The 17978-nt window shown below is 33.8% G+C and overlaps 4 protein-coding genes across 4 annotated transcripts; all 4 read right to left on the reverse strand.

Annotated features, from left to right (window-relative positions):
- Positions 1–1857: 1857 nt before the first annotated feature.
- Positions 1858–2622, reverse strand: LOC123264151. The gene has a single exon (XM_044727338.1). The coding sequence runs from the start codon at positions 2620–2622 to the stop codon at positions 1858–1860; it is 765 nt and encodes a 254-aa protein (XP_044583273.1).
- A 133-nt stretch (positions 2623–2755) lies between these two features.
- LOC123264232 lies at positions 2756–3765 on the reverse strand. The gene is made up of 2 exons (XM_044727460.1): positions 3714–3765; positions 2756–3606 (listed from the first exon to the last, which is right to left on the reverse strand). Exons 1-2 carry the CDS (start codon positions 3763–3765, stop codon positions 2756–2758), a joined length of 903 nt encoding a protein of 300 aa, XP_044583395.1.
- Positions 3766–7238: 3473 nt separating this feature from the next.
- Positions 7239–8647, reverse strand: LOC123264312 (pre-mRNA-splicing factor 38-like). Its single transcript, XM_044727578.1, has 2 exons — positions 8610–8647; positions 7239–7719 (listed from the first exon to the last, which is right to left on the reverse strand). Exons 1-2 carry the CDS (start codon positions 8645–8647, stop codon positions 7239–7241), a joined length of 519 nt encoding a protein of 172 aa, XP_044583513.1.
- A 2875-nt stretch (positions 8648–11522) lies between these two features.
- On the reverse strand, positions 11523–12258 carry LOC123264460. The gene is made up of 2 exons (XM_044727792.1): positions 12099–12258; positions 11523–11980 (listed from the first exon to the last, which is right to left on the reverse strand). Exons 1-2 carry the CDS (start codon positions 12256–12258, stop codon positions 11523–11525), a joined length of 618 nt encoding a protein of 205 aa, XP_044583727.1.
- Between the last annotated feature and the right edge of the window lie 5720 nt (positions 12259–17978).

Below are 17978 nucleotides of genomic sequence, written 5' to 3' on the forward strand. Positions count from 1 at the left end.
GCTAGAATTAGATCGAGATCCAGTCCTAGATCAGGATCATGTTTAAGATCTAGATATAAATCTTAAATTTTGATCTAGATCAACAAGATTGAAAATACATATAAATCAGGATCAAAATCAGGATCTAGATGTCGACTACATTATCAAAACAAGATTGTGATATAGATCTAGATCACGTTCAACAATATTTAGACATAGATCTAGATCTAGATCAACGAAATCATGATCGAAATCGGGATCAAGATCATGATCTAGATGTCGAATTAGATCAAGATCTCGTCTAGATGTAGATTACATATGGATCTAGATTAACAATATTAAGATTTAGATCAACAGGATCAAGATCACGACGATCTAGATCAAGATCTTGATCTTGATCCTGATCTAGATCAAGACGTTGATCTTCATGATCTGATCTACATCTAGATCTTGTTGATCTAGAACAACATCTAGATTTTGTTGATCTACATCTAAATCTTTGTTAAAGAACAATAGCTGGAGAGTCAGGTTTATAGGTTAATTTTGTTGACAATTATTACAAAATTAAGAATAAGTTTAAGTTAGAGAACACAGTCTTTTAGATCACAGTTTCGTTTTATGAAATCAACGAAAGTCACTTAAATGGTTAAAATAGTGGTTAGACACCGTAAACTCAAAGGAGAAGAGGTGCTAGATCTGTTGATTGGAAATAGACTTCTAGAAGACGTTCAAGGGAGCCTGCAGGTGCACCTTACAAGGTGATGACCAGCCGGGCCTTGGGTACGATGATTTTCTCTGAGGTGTACCACAAGGAAGCTTGCAGGTCACCTAACAGGGTGAAAAGAAGTACCGAGCCTTGAACACGATGATTTTCTTCTCTAGAAGTCGCCAAAAAAGATGCTTTCTCGATTAGGTTATAAACACGCTGACTGAGATGATTTTCTCACACTCAGAATAACAAGATTTTACTTGTAGACAAGTTCGTTGCAGTGAAAGACTTTTATTTTAGCTTGATATCACGATGTGAATAGTAAGCGTTTGAATTGAAGACTGACTCGCAGCGCCGAACAGACTGGCTTATATACTTGACTGGCGGGATTCTCGAATTTTAAGCTGAAATTCTCTCGATTGAGTTCGAGAGAATTCTTTTAGATAAATTCACTTTGCAGATTAACAAAATGAATGATTTTGATACAAAAATGAATTTTTACTTTATTTTAACTCTTTTGATTATTAATTAATCGATTTTTAATTAATATTTAGCCGAAATTAAAAATTTTGATCTAGACTTTTTTTTTACGAGATGTTTCTAGGCGCAGACGTGAGTAAGGCGCAGGCGCGAGCTAAGCGAAAGCGCCAATGTTGTTGTTTAGAGTACTCATAACGATCAATAGGTGGCGCCACATATTTTATCTATCATTATTTAATAATTTTGAATTATAACCAACAATTTTGAATTATATCTTTATTTTATTCGATTTTTAAACATTTTCCGCCCGCCTTTGTTAAATTGATTTAACAAACTATTGTTAATGAATTGGTAAGATTCTTAATTTAGTGACAGGTCTTTCAAAGGTACTCGTAGCCGTTTTTACAGTAACTACTCGAACGTGGCCATCCTTCCCGGGGTGAACCTTGATGATACGTCATAGAGGCCATTTTGTTGGTGGATATCTTTCATCCGTAATGAGAACTAGTGACCCTGGTTTGATTTCAGGCATTGGTTGATTCCATTTGTAAATCGGTTGATACTTTTGAAGATATTCTTTAGACCACTTAGTCCAAAAATCATGTCATGCGTCGCAGAAGCTGCCATCGAGAAAGACGAGATATTTGCATATCTTCTAAAGAAGGTTCAGGTACAATATTTAGTGGTCCTCATATAAGAAAATGACCAGGAGTTAGCACGGAAAGATCATCAGGATCTTCAGTGAGCGAACAAAGAGGCCTTGAGTTCAAAACAGCTTCAACTTGAGTCAGGAAGGTACTCATTTCTTCGTAAGTTAGTTGTTGATCTCCTATTACTCTACGAAAATGGTGTTTTGTTGATATCACTCCAGATTCCCACTCTCCACCGAAATGAGGAGCAGAAGGAGGATTAAACAACCATTGAGTACCGTCATTGGCGAGGAGTGAAGCTAGTTTACCAAGCTGTTTTGATGTTGAAGAAAAGAGGTTTCGAAGTTCCGAGTCCGCTCCTTTGAGATTGGTTCCACAATCGCTTCTCAATGTTGCACAAATCCCACGTCTGGCAGTAAACCGTTTATAAGCTGCTATGAAGGCATTAGTTGTATATTCGGTGACAAGCTCTAGATGAATAGCTGACGTAGATTCACAGACAAATAAGGCAATGTATGCTTTATATTCACGAGCATTGCGTCCTCTCCAAGTTTTTAGCATGAATGGTCCAGCATAGTCAACACCGGTATGCAAAAAGGGACGAGAAAGAGTAACTCGATGAATTGGTAATTGACACATTAGTTGTTGGCTCTTGATTTGTCGGAATCTTGCACATCTTACACAGTTCCAGATTGCTGATTTGACTGAAGTTCTTCCTCCTATAATCCAGAATTCATCTAGAATGGATAAAGTCTTTTGGATTCCTCCATAAAGAGTTTTTTGATGAGCTTTATCAATGATCATCTTAGTCAGTGGAGAATTTTGTGGAAGAATAGCTGGATGTTTGGCACCAAATGGCAAGTGAGATGACTCTAATCTTCCTTCTACTCGAAGAATCCCTTGTGAATCGACAAAAGGTGTTAATCTTACTAGAGGATTAGAGTTGGACAGATGTTCTCCTCTTGATAGTTGTTTGATTTCTTGATTGAAGGCATGTTGTTGCGTTATTCATATTTGGATGGACCATGATTTGTCTGTACATCTTCTCAATATCCGAGACGAAGACATATTTAAAGAACCGGAATCGTAAGAGTACATCGATTAGTTCAGTTTGTAGCATAGGTCCAGTGTGAAGAATGTCATTTAAAGATAACCCACTTGAAGTCTTACAAGATGCATTGAAGACCACTCGCAATTTAGTTGTTAGACTCTGTTCTCGTATTACTCCGTGATGAGGTAAGTAATAGCTGTGCTTAGGCTCAGCAGTAGACTTAGATACCAATCTCATATGTTGTAGTCGATGATATTCATCCATGAATCCATGATAAGCTGTTTGCAATGATGAGTCTTTCAAGAATCGCTTAGATAAAGTAAATAGAATACGATGTGCCGCACTCTTTGATTCTCCAAGAGATTCGACCGGCTTTTTAAATGGTAATCTGACGATATAGCGGCCAGTATTATCTCGAGAATGTGTTTTCTTGAAATGATATTCGCATTCTTGGTCATTTGAGGATAAAGAAGATTTATTGCTTACAGGAATATCATCGAGCTTCCAAAATCTTTGTATAAGTTCGTAGAGTTCTTCATCAACAGAAGTGTGAAAACACTGTATTGGAGAAGTAGAAGGATTTCCAGTGGGACCGAAAAGGATCCATCCGAAGATCGTTGATTGAGCCGTAGGAGAGTTAGTTGGTCCCTTTCGTAGTACTTCAAGACAAATTTGACCATAATAATCTGCTCCAATGATAGCATCAATTTTACCAGGTTGAGTGTAGCCAGGGTTGGCTAGTTGAAGTTGTTGAAAATGACTCCAATTTGCAGATCACGTAGCTTGAATCCTTGCTGTTAACTTAGGAAGAACATGAGCTTGAAAATTTATTTGTTGAGATGACTTGAAGTTAGGTCGTAATGCAACTGATACCAGACCTTGAGTTCTTCCAGCATTTACCGCGCCGATTCCATGTAATTCGAATATTACTGGTTTCCTTCTTAGATGAAGCTGCTGAACTAATCTTTCAGATATAAAAGATACTTGAGACCCAGGATCAATTAATGCTCTCGGACTTGATATCCTTGTTCCGAAACGACTGTGACTTGAGCAGTGGCGAGCAGAGTTTGATTAGCTGTTGAAGTTGAATAAGATGTTAAATTGGCTGGAACATTTGGTGTTGAATCTGCTTCATCTCTATGGAAAGCTGTATGATGTCTTTTTCCGCAATTCATACACCTTCTTGTCGAAGTACACTTGTTGACTAGATGATTTCTCAAGCAATTATAACATAACTTCTTGTCTTTGATAATTGCCAATTTTTTCTCAAGTGGTTTATTAGCAAATTCTGGACATTTAGCTGTATAATGATCTGCGGAGCAAATAGAACATTTCTTGAAATTACTTGGATCTCCAGATGCATGATGAACCGTAGTTACTCTTGGATTATGCTGAGACCCAGGCTTTCTTGATTTTTCGACTGCTTGGAGAGTTAGTAATCGACTCATCAGAAACTCTATGAACTGTTTCCAAGTTGGAGGATCTTTGGTAGAACCTAGATGGAGTTCCCATGCCTTGACAGATTCTCAAACCAGACGTTGAACCGTAATAAAGACCAAGAAATCATCCCAAGTGTTAACTGGTCGTCCAAGTGTCTCTAAAATTCGATAGATTTGTGTAATTGTAGAATAGAGACCTTCCATTTCCACAGCTGATTCTTTTGTCATCCTCTTCATGGTAATTAATGATTGAAGCGCTGAATTTACCAACAACCGCATATTTTCGTAGAATAAAACTAGCGCATCCCATGCTTTTTGAAAATTATCAGTTGTTAAGGCTGTATTCTTTAAAAAATCCGCTGCAGGACCAGTAAGACTCTGCTTGAGATAATGAAGCTTCCATATGATGGATAAAGAATTATTGTTGAGAACCGTGGAGGTGAACAGATCCTTGAATTGCAGCCATTCAGATGGATGACCATTGAACTTTGGTAAATCAAGATTTGGTAGACGAGGACCGAAATGATGAACCGGTAATTCCGTATTCGTGACTGACGATGCTCTGCTCTCAGCCTGTCGTAGCTTTTCCAATGCTTCTAGGTATGCATCGTAGGTAATTCGGTAGAGATTGTCCTGGAGATAAGGGAGTCTTAATACCTTTCGCTTCTTATGATCACTTAACCGTCTCATAGCAATTTTAATTGCATCATGAGTAGCTGAAAATTGGTTCCAGGTGTCACGCAAAGCAGTTTTCCTAGCCTCCACACGTTGAAGCGAAATATTTTCTTCCCCGACACGAGTTAAGTTTGTGATGGCCTCGTTGATGATTTTGATGAGCTCCATCTGCTCATCAATATGATTCTTGATATGACTGACTCTCATCTTGACACTGTTTCACTTATAACCACGCTCTGCTACCAAAAAATGTTAAAGAACAATAGCTGGAGAGTCAGGTTTATAGGTTAATTTTGTTGACAATAATTACAAAATTCAGAATAAGTTTAAGTTAGAGAACACAGTCTTTTAGATCACAGTTTCGTTTTATGAAATCAACGAAAGTCACTTAAAAGGTTAAAATAGTGGTTAGACACCGTAAACTCAAAGGAGAAGAGGTGCTAGATCTGTTGATTAGAAATAGACTTCTAAAAGACGTTCAAGGGAGCCTGCAGGTGCACCTTACAAGGTGATGACCAGCCGGGCCTTGGGTACGATGATTTTCTCTGAGGTGTACCACAAGGAAGCTTGTAGGTAACCTAACAGGGTGAAAAGAAGTACCGAGCCTTGAACACGATGATTTTCTTGTCTAGAAGTCGCCAAAAAATATGCTTTCTCGATTAGGTTATAAACACGCTTAGATGATTTTCTCACACTCAGAATAACAAGATTTTACTTGTAGACAAGTTCGTTGCAGTGAAAGACTTTTATTTTAGCTTGATATCACGATGTGAATTACTATTCGTAAGCGTTTGAATTGAAGACTGACTCGCAGCGCCGAACGGACTGGCTTATATACTTGACTGGCGGGATTCTCGAATTTTCAGCTGAAATTCTCTCGATTGAGTTCGAGAGAATTCTTTTAGATAAATGCACTTTCCAGATTAACAAAATGAATGATTTTGATACAAAAATGAATTTTTACTTTATTTTAACTCTTTTGATTATTAATTAATCGATTTTTAATTAATATTTAGCCAAAATTAAAAATTTTGATCTAGACTTTTCGTTTACGAGATGTTTCTAGGCGCAGAAGTGAGTAAGGCGCAGGCGCGAGCTAAGCGCGAGCTAAGCGAAAGCGCCAATGTTGTTGTTTAGAGTACTCATAACGATCAATAGGTGGCGCCACATATTTTGTTTATCATTATTTAATAATTTTGAATTATAACCAACAATTTTGAATTATATCTTTGTTTTATGCTATTTTTAAACAATCTTGATCTTGTTAATCTGATCTACATCTAGATCTTAATTTTGTTGATCTGATCTACATTTAGATCTTGATTTTGGTAATTCTGATTTGGTAGTCGACATCTAGATCTTGTTGATCTTGATCTACATCTAGATATAGATCTTGATCCTGATCTATATCTAGATCTACATCTAGATCTTAAATATGATGCTGATCTATGACTGAATCTCGATCTAAATAGAGATCTTTATCTAGGACTGGATCTCGATCATAATCAATATCTTCATCTAGGAATGGATATTGATTTGAATCTAGATCTCAATCTAGATGCTGTACTAAATCTTGATCCTGATCCAGATCTTGATCTTGATCTTGATACTGATTTTGAACGTGATCTAAATCTTGATCTTAATCGTAATCTAGATCTCGATGTAAATCCGAATCTAGATCTTGATCTTGATCTTGATCCTGAATAGATCTTGATCCTAGAATAGATCAGGACAAGATAAGGATCAATATCAAGATCAGGTCAAGATCAAGATCCACTCCCATATGATGATTAAGATTTAGATCGAGTTCCAGTCCTAGATGAGGATCATGTTTAAGATCGAGATGTAGATCTAGAACAACAAGATCTCGAATAGATCTCGATCTCGATTATCAAGATCAAGATCTAGATCAGGATCAAGATCAAGATCTAGACCTAGATCACTAAGATTGAGATATAGATCTAGTTCAACAAAATTAAGACAAAAATTTAGATCTAGATTAGGTTCAAATAGCTAGATCAATAACTTGAGCTATTTTAATTGATGTACATCTAGATCATAATCCTGATCCTGATCTAGATCTTATTGATCCATATCTTGAACTAGTGGATCTATATTTTGATCTTAATCTATATTCTGAACATGTGAATCTTGATCCAAGTCTAAATCTCGTTTGTCTTGATCTAGATCTTAATCTTGTTGATCTAGATCTTGATCTTGATCTGGTTGATCTGACTCTCCATCTCAATCTACATCTAAATCTTAAAAATGATTTTGACTAGGTCTCGATCTAAATCTAGATCTTGATCATGATCTACATTAAGATCTAGATCAAGATGTGAATCAACAAAATTATAGTCTAGCTCAAGATCTAGATCAGGATCAAACTCACGATCGAAATCTAGATCACGATCGAGATCTAGATCATGATCAAGATCAAGATCTAGATCACGATCAAGATCAAGATCTAGATCACGATCAAGATCAAGATCTAGATCACGATCAAGATCAAGATCTAAATCACGATCAAGATCAAGATCTAAATCAAGATCGAGATCAAGATCTAGATCACGATCTAGATCACGATCAAGATCATCCTCATTTAGATCAAGATTTTGATTGTGTTGATCTAGATCTTGATCTACATCTAGATTTTGACCTTCAGCTAGATCAAGATCTTGTTTTTTTTTTATCTGATCTACGGCTAGATCTTGTTCTAGTTGATTTGATCTACTGCTAGATCTTGATTTTCTTGATTAGATCTACATCTTGATCTAGATCGAAATCTATCTTGATCTAGATCGATATCTATATCTTTATCTAGATCGATATCTATCCTATATTCTAGTCCTGATCTAGATCATTATCTTGATCCTGATCGAGTTCAAGATCCTGATCAAATTCAAAATCTTGATCCTAATCAAGATTAAGATCTTGATTATCCTGATCTGGATCTCGATATCGTCCATCTAAATTTACACGTAAATCATGATCTTGATCCTGATTTCGATCTTGATTTCGTTGATCTATATATAACTCTATATCTTAATTTTGTTAATCTAGATTTTAATCTTTGTCTCAATTTTGTTAAACTAGATATAGATCTATGTCTCAATTTTGTTAAAGTAGATATAGATCTATATCACAATCTAGTTGATCTAGATCTTGATTTTGGTAATGTATCTGAAATCTATATCTTGTCGATCTAGATCTACATTTAGATCAAGATCTTAATCCTGATATAGTTATAGGATCAAAATGGAGATCGAGATCTAGATCAAGATCAAGATCAAGATTTCGATCAGGATCAAGATCAAGATCTAGATCAGTATTGAAATCAAGATATAGATTTCAATCAGATCAGGATGAAGATCCGGATCAGGATCGAGGATCGAGGCCACGATTGAAACCACGTGCGAGATTATGAGCGATTCCCCGCTATACTCTTATAATTAACTTTAAAGAATTTCTTGAATTCGATTTTATTAGCCTCCAGATTGTATCCTTTCGAATATCCGGTCAATTGTCGTTTAATCTAAACTAGATAAAATAATTTTTACTCCTGAAGGTTGACCTGGATATTATTTTGTCAATAATTTTTCAAATCGTCCTTTTGTCTAACTAGCCTCTCAATACTATCAAAGAAATAGTCCTGATAATCCATGTTGATCTGGACCATTTAATAATTTTCCCAATGTTTTCTAAACCTAGCCTTAAAATATAGCTTTAATTTCTTCTAGTCAAACTGGATTTCATCCTGAAAATAATCCTGCTACTTTTTCTTGACTTTGTTCTCTAATTATCTTACCAATTCCTTCTAAACCTAGCCTATAATTTTTTTTTTAATTCCTGCAGTTTAACCTTAACTTTATCCAGTAAAATCATCCTCAGGATTTTCCTTCGGTTTAATCGTTCAAATTTATTCTAAATGTGATCGCAATAAGCTTTCAATTTTTTTGCCTTCATGTTATCCCCCAATTTAACTCTTAGAACGTTTTTTCTTTTTTTAACAATCTAGAATTGATCATCAATTGATTCATCCGAGTATTTTAAGTTGTCTACGCGTTCAAAATCTACATATTATACTTTTATTCATTCTTCTTATGGTCCTTCCGTATGATCTTGCTAGTATCCTACATTTTAGTCTTCTATTTTTAATTCGTTCATTTACAACAGAAGAGTACGCTTACTGCTATGTTCGTGTTGCGATCGCTCATCTTTTATTTATGTCAATTAATTAATTCGCCGTGTATCTATCATTACATCTAATAACACTGAAGGATTTAAATATTCATAAATCGATTTCTTTTAAACAATATCTGTATTATGGCTGAATATACTGCTTAAGAATATGCCGATATGATCCTCCTGTATGGTATGGCAAATTGTAATGCTGCTGACGCACGGCGCAGGTATGCAGAGAGATTTCCGAATCGGCGGCATCCAAGTTCTCCAGTGATCCTTGGTGCAGTCAGCCAATTACGTGAGTCTGGTAATGTTTTACCAAATCACCAAGAAGCTGGTGCACCACGTCGTGCACGAAATAATGACAACGAAGAAGCTATCATTGATGCTGTTCAAGACGATCCAGAGATCGGTATTCGTGGAGTTTCTCAGCAATTGAATTTGTCTTATGTCACCGTGCAACGAACGTTGAAAGATGAAAAGCTTCACGCGTATCATTTATCAACGAGTTCAAGAGTTGAAGCCCGAGGATTATCCAGTTCGTATGGCTTTTTGTCAGGAACTCTTGAATCGTTTTGAAAACAATGAAAACAATAAAGATTTTTTCAAATAAATTCTGTTTACTGATGAAAGTGACTTTGGCCGAAATAAGTTTTGGAATACCCGAAATTTCCACTGGTATGCTCAAGAAAATCCCCACTGCACTATTGTTCGGATTCACCAAGACCGGTTTTCTATCAACATCTGGGCAGGAATCTACTCTGGACAACGCACGATTGTAAATTAAATTTATTATAATAATTGTATTATTATAATAATAACTAATTTTTGATATGTAAAGTTCTAACAACAAAACTTAATATAGGTTGGTCCTCATGAATTCGAAGAAAATTTAAGATCAGAAATATATGTAGCTTTTCTCGATCAACATTTACAACAAGAATGTCGAGAAGCAGGAATTCCGCGGTGGATTTATGAAGAAATGTGGTTTCAACAAGATGGCGCTCCGGCTTACACAGCAGGAGCTTCTCAAGCATGGCTTCATGCAAATTTTGCGAATCGCTATATCGGTCGAGGTGGAATAATAAATTGGCCTCCAAGATCACCAGATCTCAATCCGTTAGATTATTTTGTATGGGGTCATGTGAACGCCAATGTTTACCGTCATCCCATTGAAGACGTTGATACTCTGCGCGACAAAGTCACGGATTGTCTGAGTGAGATCACACAGGAAATGGTCGATAACTGCGCAACGAACTTCGTCAAGCATCTTCGGTGTTATATCCAAAATAATGGAGGACATTTCGAAGAATTTTTATGATAGACTAGCCGTAGAATATACGTCAGGCGCGAAAAATATTAATTTTGTTATCTAATTACGTAAGTAGTTATATTATAAATGAATTTTATGAAATTTACACACTCAGATAATAAATAAGGGCATTATAAATTTATATGAGTTAAAAATAATGATTGACACAGCTTTTTACATCACCATGGAGGTACTGTGTCATGCCATGCGATGCGTCCCCGTTATTATACATGGCGGGGTCCCCAGTAGGTCTACACCATGGATAGATGTGAGCAGGAATGTCAGGGTTTGAAATATGTTATTCATATTCAATTTATAAAAATATAGAAATATGAAAAATTCAAATTCAGGCTATCTGAGTTTGGGCTGTCTGAATTATTTTTTCGGTTACCGAAAAATTCCTACTGAGTAAGGTCCCTCCTCCCCCCTTTATCCTTTATTTCCCCAGTTCCCAAATTTGTCTTTAATGACAAATTTAGCTATAAATTATGGCTATCTCTAGGTGAAATCATGTTCACGTCTATGAAAATTAATTTAGCAGATGTTTAATAATTTTAATAGCGTTTTAACAAATAAATTATGGCAAAAAAAATTATTAAAAAAAATTAACATCTATAAATTTTAACAAATTAAAAATGCAGTTTTTTAAAAATAACTTTTTGGAATAAATTTAGCGGGTAACGGCTAGTTATTTATAAATCTAAAACTTTCAGAAATATTTATTAATTAATAGTGTTCTCAAAAGTATAAAATTAAATACTTAAAATCTCTTTACACACGACGTTTTTGGTTTTTCCAATTGGCTGAAGAATGACTAAGTTGTCAGGTGAACTTACCTTGAGCATGCCACGTAAAGTTGACCATGAGAGAAACAATCGCTTCTTAAATCAATTCCAGCTATCTTCAAACTCTGCCCTTGTGCTTTATTAATTGTCATAGCATAACAAACTTTAACAGGAAATTGCAGACGTTTCAATTCAAAGTGATAGTCTGATTGAATTAACGGAATTCTTGAAATGAATACAGTTTCTCCTTGATATTTTCAGGTGATAATTGTGGCCTCAATAACATTTTTGTGTAAGATCTTGACTTGGAGCCTAGTTCCATTACATAATTTTGGAGGGTCTAAATCTCTGAGCAAAATTATTGGGGTGCCAATCTTGAGATGAAGAACATGAGGAGGTATTCCTGGTGGATTAAGAGTATGTAAGAACTCTACAGGGTAGTGAACAACGTCTTCGTCCTCCATTACTGTGTCTACCGACTCATATCTTACTTGCTCAGTTGGCAGTTGCTCCAGTAAAAAGTTATTAATAGAATTAGCTTGTTCATTAGTTGGAGTGAGAATAGCTCTCTCTTTTAACAATGAACTGCAATTTTCTCCAGCCTTGTCAATATACGGGTATATTTTTTCAGTCAAGGTGATTAAATCGGGGACAATATCACAACGAATGCAAGAAACATTTATTTTTCCGTCTTCTTCTGGGATCATATCGTCACCTATGTCAATGAGTACTTTCGCAAACTCCTTAGCTTGTGGATGTGGTTGGATGAACACGCATATTGATAGTCAAAGATAGAACTTTTATCGAAGGCTATAAAAAGGATGACTTGATACAGGCTTGAATTTCATCAGCGCGTGTTCCTCGTGGTACAACAGGCAATGTTAGTCTGAAGTCACCAGCCAAGAGAACAACTACGACTCCCATAAGTTGGTTGCAACCTCTGATGCCTTGAAGCATTCTGTTCAGAGCTTCAATAGCTTTTTTGTGAGCCATTGGGCACTCATGCCAGATAATTATTTTTGTTTCTCTTAGTACATTGAGTTTCTCTTAGTACATTGTTTCTCTTAGTACATGAGCTATATCACTTTGCTTAGAGATGTTACAAAGTGGTGACTCAGAATGACACAAATTTAGAGGTAATTTAAATGCAGAGTGAGCTATTTTGCCTCCATCAATCAAAGTCGCAGCAATTCCTGAGGAAGCAACAGCTATAGCAATTTTTTTCTCACTTCTAATTTTTGAGAGCAACAAATTGATTAAAAAAGTTTTTCCAGTGCCACCTGGAGCATCAAGAAAATATAATTGCTCAGAATTAGAAATAATCGAATTCAAAATTTTACTGTAAACTTTTCTCTGTTCTGCGTTTAACTTAGGAACATTTTCAGCTACAAATTCATTCATATAGGTAGTGTCATGAGCCAATTCCTTCAGATATTGACGATTGGTGAAAATAAATCTTTCCTCTCGTGATGGGGAGGGGAGACCGAACTGAAGAAGTGTCTTTTCCGAGATTGATATAACAATTCCGATATTGTTATAACAATAAATAGCACACTTCATTCTCACGCTCCATAATCCTTAAGCTGTAAAATTCTGAACCAGATACTGTCTTATCGAGAGGCAGTTTAGTCGTCTCGTCACGCTTAGATATATTGATGTGATAGCCATCTTCTCCATAACAGAACATCAAAGGATATTGTAAAGCATCATATGAGCGGTGTGTTTCACTAATTCGCATCAACTTATTGTCTCTACTGTGAAGAACAATGTCTCTTTTTTCGAAATCCTGTCCGACAATGAGAACTGCAACTTCTTTCGCCTGAGGAGCATTAAAACGGCCCTTATGTTCTCCAGCCTGTTTTCTGTCAGCATTAAATATTACTTTGAAGTCTTTTTGATCTTTAGGAATTGAATCTATTGCAGCCTTAAAATCCTTAAGATATTTGTTATGCTGATATAACAACTTCTGCAATTGATAAACTAATTCCGGATAAACGCCAGGATAAATTCTACAACGGATGTCTCTTTTATGACATTCATCACCAACAAAGTATATTTGAAGAAAAGAAGGCTTTTGATTAGGTTCAGACATCAAGCTGCCTATTCTGTGATAAACCTGCCAGTGAACTTTGAAAGTTGGCATAAAATTTCCTTCTCTTACCTCTTTGGCTCCAAAAGATGTCATTTGGAAACATCCATTATACTTACGGGTATTTTTTAGAAAATGTTCTGACAATGGATCCTGATGAGTCAATAAGCTGTGTAAAGGTTCAGGATGGAGGCCAAGCTTAGAAAGTTGAACTTTACCACTACTGTAGCACATTCCTTGAGTCTCATCTTTCCATTTCAAAGCATTACACCATTGGCAAGGAGAACGGGGACCAAGATTGACAATTTTGTCATTGGAATAATCAATTTGACAATTGTATTTAAAACCAGATAAACACTTAGAAGTCCAGGGCAATAATTTAGTCCTTGTTTTTTCATGGTATTTAGCTGTAGCTGCTTTATTAACATGCGGATTTCTAGTCTTATAATCTTTTTGAGCGTTATTAATAACTTCAGGATGATTATTAACATACGTTTGAACTGCTTTTTTTTGGATCTCAGGATGATTTTTTTTGTATTTTTTAACAGCCTTTCTCTGAACTTCTTTATGATTTACCGCATATTTTGAAGCAGCTTTTCTAAGTTGTTTAGACCTAATTGTACCTGAAAATCTTCTTCGCCGTTTTTGTCCTCTCCTTGATGAAAGTGATGGTTGAGTGAAAGATGCTTGAACGTTATCAATACTTTCCGATTGAGAAACACCGTTATTGATGGGTTCAGTCAATGAAAGTAAAACGTCAAAGTGACCTTTATTAAAATTCCCAGTAAAGCTTAATCGTTTAATTCCATTTGTTGCTTTTCCAAACGCAACTATTAGATGACCATGTTGGTACACTTGAAACTCATATGTAAATAATTCTGCCGCCGCTTTGATTTCACAAAGAGTTCCATACGTGTTGGGCCTCGACATGTCATCAAAGTACGAATGTTTATTACTATAAGGTTCTCCATTTAACTGATTGGTAAAGCATTGGAATCTCTGCTGGTTTGGAAAACTGGCAGGTTTTTAAACGCGTAAAGCACAATTTCACTTCTTATTTGATCACTAAAGGACACTGTGTTATACAATAAAAACGATAATGAAGAAAAAATAATAGTTTAAAAAAACTAAAAACACGCTTTTTATAGAAAACCAAACTAAAAAATAGAAAATAAATTTTAATAAATTTAAATTAAGAATAGTGTTAAAAATTTCAATAAATATAAATTAATAGTCAGAAATAAAAAATGTATTTTATTTTAAAAAAGCGTGGGGTGCTTTTAAGATATCAAATGATAATCACTCTACTCATATCTGTCAATAAAATATTTTATAACTATTGACACCATGCACCCCACGCTTTTTAAAATAAAATACATTTTTTATTTACACTATTATTATTTCATATTTATTGAAATTTTTAACACTATTCTTAATTGCCTTAAAATTTATTAAAAAATTATTTATTTAGTTTGGTTTTCTATAAAAGCGTGTTTTTAGTTTTTTTAAACTATTATTTATTTTTCACTTTTAGTTTGGTTTATTTATAAAAGCGTGATTTTTAGTTTTTTAAACTATTATTTGTTGATTATCAAAAATATTCAGGCGCGCAAATTACCCACGGAGAGATTACATACTGACAAACTGACATACAAGTGAAGCTAATATAAAAGCGTGTAAAAACCTACGGAGGAAAAACACCTGGTTTCGAGATAACTTCGGGATGGTCATCAGAGGATTCCGGGTTGATGTACGGGTTTATCTGTGCCATTCCCGATGAAAACCTACGGAAGAAAACACCTGGTTTCGAGATATAACTTCGGGATGGTCATCAGAGGATTCCGGGTTGATGTACAGGTTTATCTGTGCCATTCCCGATGAAAACCTACGGAGGAAAACACCTGGTTTCGAGATATAACTTCGGGATGGTCATCAGAGGATGACTAGGAAGGTCATCACCTGGGTTCTAGGTTGATAATAATCAAAATTTAAATAATATCATTTTATGGTAGTCTCTTTATGCGAAGGAGAGTTACATACTGACAAACTGACAAACTGACAAACTGACAAACTGACAAACTGACAAACTGACATACAAGTGAAGCTAATAAAAAGCGTGTAAAAAGACACGCGCCGTCGCCGGGAATTTCAATAATTTCGAAAGAAATGCTCGATTCCATTAGTGTGCAGTAAAAATTTGTATGGGTAAAAGAAATTGTAAAAAGTAAATTATGATATGTAACCGGTAAGTATAAAATATTAATAGAATAATTAATTTAAACTAAATTATGATCATTATCCAAATAATATCAATCAATCAATAATAACCTATTAAATATGATGAAAAGATTGTGAAAAGTAAATAATGTAATACAATTAGTAAGAATTGAAAGATAACAGAATAATTAATTCAAAATAAAGTATTATAATAAACAAAATAATATCAATCAATGAATTAATAATCGATTAAATACCGAAAGAAAATTCATGCAACTGGAAAATTTTAAATGATTATAACAGAATAATTCATTCAAATTAAAATATCATCATAAATAAAATAATATTAATCAAATCAAATAATAACTTATTAAATATTAAAAAAAACTTTCAAGAAATGACCTTTGATCAATGAGTTGAGTATTATCGAATTATTATATTCAAATAAAAATTGGATGAACGCTATATCAACTAATAAATTTTTTTTTTTTATTTATGATAATAAATTAATTTCTGGAAAATCCCAAGCAGCAATGAAAATATTTAAATATTCAAGAAAATATTAATTAATGAAAAACTTATCATTCGATGATCATTTCACATGATGTATCGATAGTCCAGTTGTTGATTAAAGTCACTAAATTATTCGTGATGATAATTTCACTGAACAATTTTAATCAATTTTATTAAATGATCATTTCACATGATAATATTAATTAATTTCACTTTAACTATCAATTAAATCACTTTTAGAAAATAATTCGTTTGACAGCTACCTGTTTTCTCTTTAAAACTTTGACACATTAAAAAAATATTAATGAAGTTAAATAATTCATTTGTTTTGGAGATAACTTCAAGGCTATTTTAAAAATAAATAAATAAAATAGAAATATAAATAAAAAACATAAATATATATCAAAAATGAATATTAAATCAACAAAATCTATAAAAAATAAATATTTAATCTATAAATCATTACACAACGATAAAAATTATAAAAAATAATGAATCTTGATAATTTAAATTTAGAAACATTAATTATACATGGAGACATGGCTTTTACGAATGATAATTGGTCGCACGAACTCAAGAAGCAGATAATTGGTAAGTCAAAATTAAAATGTATACACTCCTCAGATAATTTTTAATTAAAAAAATTTGAATAAGAAAAAAGTTCTTAGTTAAATTAAACAAGAAATTGCTTTAAAAAATCAAAAATTGAAAATTATATTAAATAATTTTTTGTTTTATCACAGACTACGTTGAAGAAGTCAATGGAACATACATTGTTGGTTGTACAACCGTTGTAAAGGTTTTCTTGAGAGATGGGCGGACTCATGAAGCTATGTCATTCAAAGAATCTCGTAGCGAATCAATTGGCGCAGCTTATGATGAAGCACGAAATGTAATTATTTACAATATTATTTACATGTATTTTTTACATTATTATTATTTACAGTATTATTTATAATTCATTTTAATAAGTTAGTCTTTTTTTTTTTATTTTATGACAGTAATCTTTCCATCGAGCCTTGTATGACGCCTTTACGTTTTTTTGGGAATTTATGAAGATAATGGAGAAGCTGAGTAATGAAAAGGTGCAAAGAATGGTCAAGCAGCAACAGTTAAAAGCCGAATGGAATAATAAAAATATTGTAAAAAATTAATTAGTCATATTATTTTAAAGTCAAAATTAAAATTTACCTTTTTATTAAAAAAAAAAAAAAAACACTAACGTATAAATTTATAAGTATTTATTCTTGGTTGTTTAACAGGACGAAATAAAAAATCGTTTCAAGTTTTGATCTATTGCAGCTATTAATTAAATATTTTGACTTTTTTTTTATTTTTATTTTACACCATGCATTTTTTCTAAGGGCATTATTCCCGAACTCTATTCCAGCCTAGTTTCAGAGTTCTAATAGCTATAGATTGGAATACACATTTTTTTTTAATTTTTAACGCCCTCGCACAACCCTCTTGGAGTTGAATATCATAAAATTAATTCTTGATAAACTCAAACATGCCAAAAAAAATATTTTGGCCAAGTTTTAAAGTTCTTAAGGGGGTATTCTGGTCTAGAAGCCTAAATTTTAGGCATTTTTCAAACTAACATAAAAAAAAAATTAAGAACATTTTTAGTATCGGTTTTTTTATATGATGTTTATTAACGTTTCGAGAATATAAAAAAAAAATTGAAAAAAAAAAAAAATGAGAAATTGGACAAATTACAGGTCGGTGAAGTGGGGGCTACAAAAAAAACGGTGCACCTTGGTTGACATGAGTCCAGCCCTTGTAGTGATCTGAAACAAAAAAATTTGAAAAATTCTCAATCTGTAAAGATGTCGCTATCGCGTTGACCTTAGTCAAGAAAAAAAAAAAAAAATTTACAAAATGGCGTCGACAT

Source organism: Cotesia glomerata, linkage group LG1 (genome assembly GCF_020080835.1).
Source record: "Cotesia glomerata isolate CgM1 linkage group LG1, MPM_Cglom_v2.3, whole genome shotgun sequence".
NCBI classification, from domain to species: domain Eukaryota; kingdom Metazoa; phylum Arthropoda; class Insecta; order Hymenoptera; family Braconidae; genus Cotesia; species Cotesia glomerata.